Source organism: Montipora capricornis, chromosome 10 (assembly GCF_036669925.1).
Source record: "Montipora capricornis isolate CH-2021 chromosome 10, ASM3666992v2, whole genome shotgun sequence".
NCBI lineage: Eukaryota > Metazoa > Cnidaria > Anthozoa > Scleractinia > Acroporidae > Montipora > Montipora capricornis.
In genome coordinates, this window is record NC_090892.1 from 68,751,426 (window position 1) to 68,756,215 (window position 4,790).

At 40.1% G+C, this 4,790-nt stretch overlaps 1 protein-coding gene across 6 annotated transcripts in view; it reads left to right on the forward strand.

The window, feature by feature from the left end:
- The first annotated feature begins 265 nt into the window (after positions 1-265).
- Positions 266-4,790, forward strand: part of LOC138022241 (probable inactive protein kinase DDB_G0270444) — a 38,534-nt gene continuing 34,009 nt past the window's right edge. For 5 of the 6 annotated variants that reach the window (XM_068869308.1, XM_068869311.1, XM_068869312.1 and 2 more), the window contains exons 1-4: positions 272-420; positions 618-681; positions 3,657-3,972; positions 4,168-4,230. In XM_068869308.1, coding sequence (XP_068725409.1) covers positions 4,177-4,230 — 54 coding nt within the window. In that variant the 5' untranslated portion in view covers positions 272-420; positions 618-681; positions 3,657-3,972; positions 4,168-4,176. Of the gene's footprint in view, positions 421-617; positions 682-3,656; positions 3,973-4,167; positions 4,231-4,790 lie in introns of all 6 variants that reach the window. The other variant, XM_068869309.1, reaches the window with a different exon arrangement.

Sequence of the window (4,790 nt, forward strand, 5' to 3'; positions counted from 1 at the left end):
GCATGTACTTGGGTTTTTTTAATATTAATTAGTATATGCAAGGGGAACCCCCTTCAGCGCTGCTGCTATTGTGACAGGAAATGTCGGCTCTAACAAAGCATAAAGCAATATCCAAGGGTACCGAAAAATTGCTTTATGCTTTGTTAGAGCCGACATTTCCTGTCACAGTAGCAGCAGCGCTGAAGGGGGTTCCCCTTGCATATACGTACTAATTAATATTAAAAAAAAACCTAGTACATGCTAATAATATCCAACAACACCAGTCGCTCGTCGAGGGACTGGTGTTGTTGGATATTACAAGACTTAATCTTCAGCTGGTGAACACAAAGACCTCTTCTAGAGCCGAGAGTTATATTTGTTCTTGTTCTGTTTCCATCCTATGTGGATACCTAATTCAGTTACGCAAAGCAAAATTACAACGTAAGTGACGGACCCTGTGTCGTTAGTCAATACTAACCCAAAATGTGAAAGGATATTTCCTACTTTATTTACAAACATGCATGAATGCTGGACCTCAGGAATCTCGTTCAGCTCTGACGTCGTAGTTTGATTTCAAAATAAAATTAATAAACTGCGGTGTAATATGCGAACTTCGATGAATCCTTGTTGTACTGCAGAAAAGCCTGCTAACCCCATCGAAGCAAGCGGAGCAGTCACCTCCTCTTCGTTCCTTTACCATGAGTAAGTACTTAAACATACTCCTATCGGCTTTTATTTGTAGTCTACAGTTGTCAAGATATTGTTGCAGAAAATCACAGTTTCCGCGTTGGTAAGCCAACCCGGAAGTCATCTAATCTTATGCATCACTGAATGATGCTACCTGCAGATTGCGTAAAGAACTTTATTGAGTTTTATGCCATTTTTAGCATTTTTGGATGGGAAAATGCCTCACGTCCAATCTTAGCATCCTTTCTTGTCATAGTATGGCAAGCCAAATGTAGAAATATTCAATTCGTTTAATTTTCTATATAGTGTTGTATTATGTATCCAACTATGCGTTTAATCTTCAACTTGTATTCAATATTCAACGCGTTATTCAATATTCAACTTTCCATTCAACATTAAACTATTCATTTTATATTCAATTCTACATTCACTCTTTCAATTACCTATTCAACATTTTCAACTATTCATTCAGCAGTCAACTTTACTTCAACATTCAACTCTTTTGAGCCCTCACTTCTGGTCAGTGTCGCAGATCATTGCTTGCTAAAAAGATGGCGGCGGCGGTTAGAATGCCGGCTACGGAAATAGAAGATTATGAAGATGACACAAGGCTCCACTTCCAAGGTTTCTTGACTCGGTTCTTCAAAGAACTAACCATATTTCCCAGACGAAAGTGGATGAGGAAATTTGCGGAGCAGCATAATGTTCTTGTCGATCAATCGGTGCGTTTGCTTCGTATACTCCGAGACAGCAGTTTGAATATTAACGCCCATGACAAAGAAACCATAGATAATCTCTCATCAGCGTTCAGTGTCTTATCAGTCCTGCACCAATGTTTGGCTAGAGCAGCCGTGTCTTCCACCACAGTCGCAAAGAAGACGGTGTTTGACCCGAATTTTTCAGGCTTGTTTACGCAATTGCTAAAATCAACAACTGCGAGGATCGTTCGCTTTACTTGAATATTATAGGACTTAAAGATAATGCTTGTTTAGAGTATCTGGGATTTCCACTTTCACCACCCTATGGTCTGCACATTCTCAAAGCCCAACTGTATGGCCACACGAGGATGAATGTTGTGAAAAGTACGGTACTTCCTAGAGTATGGACATCATGGTTTTAACCATTTTTTGACAGGTTATTGGAATTACACTTTAAATATATTATACGCCTCGAAAACCCATCGATACAACCGTGAATGACGAGCTTCCAGCGAGTTAAAGAATAGTGCCCATCTAAGTGCCATAATGAATTGGACCATGGGACCTGGTATACCCTTCGTGAAACAAGAATTCCCCACCTCAAAGCCCTGTTTTATGGGTCCGGTCGAGCTAAGCATTCCCTTACGCGTCTTCTTTACACTCTCAATCCCAGGGATCTTAAGTATCCCGTCATATACACTTGTCCACTTGTTCCTCCATGTTCACTTATATAACCTCGCACTACGTCGTTTAACTCGTCATTAGACAGTTTACTAAACGACTTAAAGTCTTCTAAACCATAATCTTTGATACTTCTTGATATAGTCGGACGAAATACTCCCAACATTTGCACAATTCTAGTGTAAGTAAATCCTAAACCCAGAAGGTCTTCTGGTAGTTCTGCAGATATGTCGAAAGCCAAGTTACCGGGTTCACCACTTTTCAGCCTGGGACAAACATTCTTTGCCACTGTGGTGGGAGACACGGCTGCTCTAGCTAAACATTGCTGCAGGGTGGATAAGACATCACTGATTGCTGCAGGGTGGATAAGACATCACTGAATGCTGATGAGAGATTATCTATGGTTTCTTTGTCATGGGCGTTAATATTCAAACTGCAGTCTCGGAGTATACGAAGCAAACGCACCGTTTGATCGACAACAACATTATGCTGCTCCACAATTTCCTCATCCACTTTCGTCTGGGAAATATGGTTAGTTCTTTGAAGAACCGAGTCAACAAACCTTGGAAGGTCAGACTCCACATCGAAGTGGAGCCTTTTGTCATCTTCATAATCTTCTATTTCCGTAGCTGGCATTCTAGCCGCTGCCGCAGCCGCCGCCGGAGCCATGTTTTCAACAAGCAATGATCTGCGTCACTGACCAGAAGATGTGAGGGCTCAAAAGAGTTGAATGTTGAATGAATAGTTGAATGTTGAATCAAAGTTGAATGCTGAATGAATAGTTGAATACTTTAAAAATTAAAGTTGAATGTTGAATAAATAGCTGAAAATGTTCAACAGGTAGTTGAATGGAGAAATAAAATGAATGTTGAATGGAAAGTTGAATATTGAATAACGCGTTGAATGTTGAATACAAGTTGAATTTAAAGGCATAGTTGAGTTCATATTACAAAACTACATATAAAATTAAACGAATTGAATATTGCTACATTTGGCTTGCTATACCTCGTTATTAAGAAAAAAATGTCCTCCGTCTCAGCCAAGCAGTGTTCAGGTGCTCAAGTGGAATTTTGACCCAATTCAATCATCAAGACACCCGAAACTAATAAACAGTCTCATAAACAAGTTCGAGGGTAATACGATAAAAGAACAAAATTCAGTCAAGTTTATTCCTTAAATACCGTTTTGTCTCAAGGAAGAAACATGCGCTTCTCTTGCTTTGCTTGCGGAAACTATGCTGTGTATAATTTTTTTCACACTTTCTACAATTGTAGGAAGAACCTTATTACTCACCCTTCTCATTTCCGGTCCTTTTCACCACGCTAGGGGCTGTCCTAATGCCTCTTCAGTACATCATAAACTTGTTAAGTGAGCGTTATAATTACCCAAAACTATCAATCTTTTATCTTCGATTTAAAGACGTGCTTTACCTACTTACCCAAGGGCCTTAGTGTTGAAAACACACGCTTTACGCTAACGGTGCCCTGCCAAAGTTGTCCCTTGCGGTATGACCAAATCGTTTTATCGGAATCGCCGACAAGGAGGTAAAATTAAAGATCAACCGTCGAAAATATAGGATACTAATTTTACAATTATCCTTGATTTTTGTAGCTTATTCAGGCCAATCAACTTGGAATCGAGACGACACACTGTATGAAGGTGTTATTTATGAAAAAAGGCTGGCGGATGACATTGGGCCACAGTGGAGAGATTTAGCCCGTGCACTGGGATTTTATCAAGCCATTATTGAAGCCATTCAACAAGAAAAAAAGACAACTCTAAGGAATGCTGCATAGAGGTCCTTGTTCGCTGGCTTCGCCAGAACGGAAAAAGGGCCACTGTCGGAAAGCTCGTCGAAGCTCTAACGGAGATAGGGCTTAAGAATGTAGCGGACAAATTCCCGATCAACCCCAGCGATACAAACCAAGTAAGTCATTCTGATGTATTTTTCGGACTTAGGTCGCCTTTACTGAAACATGGTTGATTTACCATGGCAACATGTTTTTTCTAGCTAAGAAATAAAGGCGATATTGCCAAAGTGACATGCCACTAGTTTGCGACATGTGTCTTATCGCACAAGACGCTGTGAGTAACCTCATTCATCAATTGTTTTCTGTTCCAGAATGACGAAATGGAAGAGACAATACGTGATATTTGTGATCAACTGATTATTTACTCGAAAGAGGTAATATTTGGGTAAATGTTTTCCACACTTCATTGTGTAGATCTGGCTTTCTGTACTGAGGGCTTTTTGTTTCTTCTGTTCCTTTTGGAGCTAGGATTATAAGGGCCGATTTGCACGGTGCCATTTTTGTCGCATGTGACAAGCTCACGACTGGCCTACCACATCACTTACGATTGCCGCAGCATTTCAAAACATGTTTTAAAATGCTACGACATTTTTTCTGACGTTAAATCGTGTCGTGGGCCTGTCGTAAGCCGTTGTCGCATGCGGCAAAAATCGTACCGTGTAAATCGGCCCTAAGGAAAACAGCAGAGCGAGAGAGCTAAAAGACACAGTAAGCCATCAATCAATCAATCAATCAATCAATCAGTCTATAAATCGATCAACATTTATTTGCCTTGTTGCAATGTTTACATGAGTTTACTTAGATGTCTTAATGAGTCTTCAGGAAATCGTAAGGGTTATCAGATATCAATATAAGGACCCGGAGGATGTTAAGTTAGTCGCTGTTTAAGGACAGACTTTTTAGTAGGCTGGTCTCGATCAAGTTAAACACAACA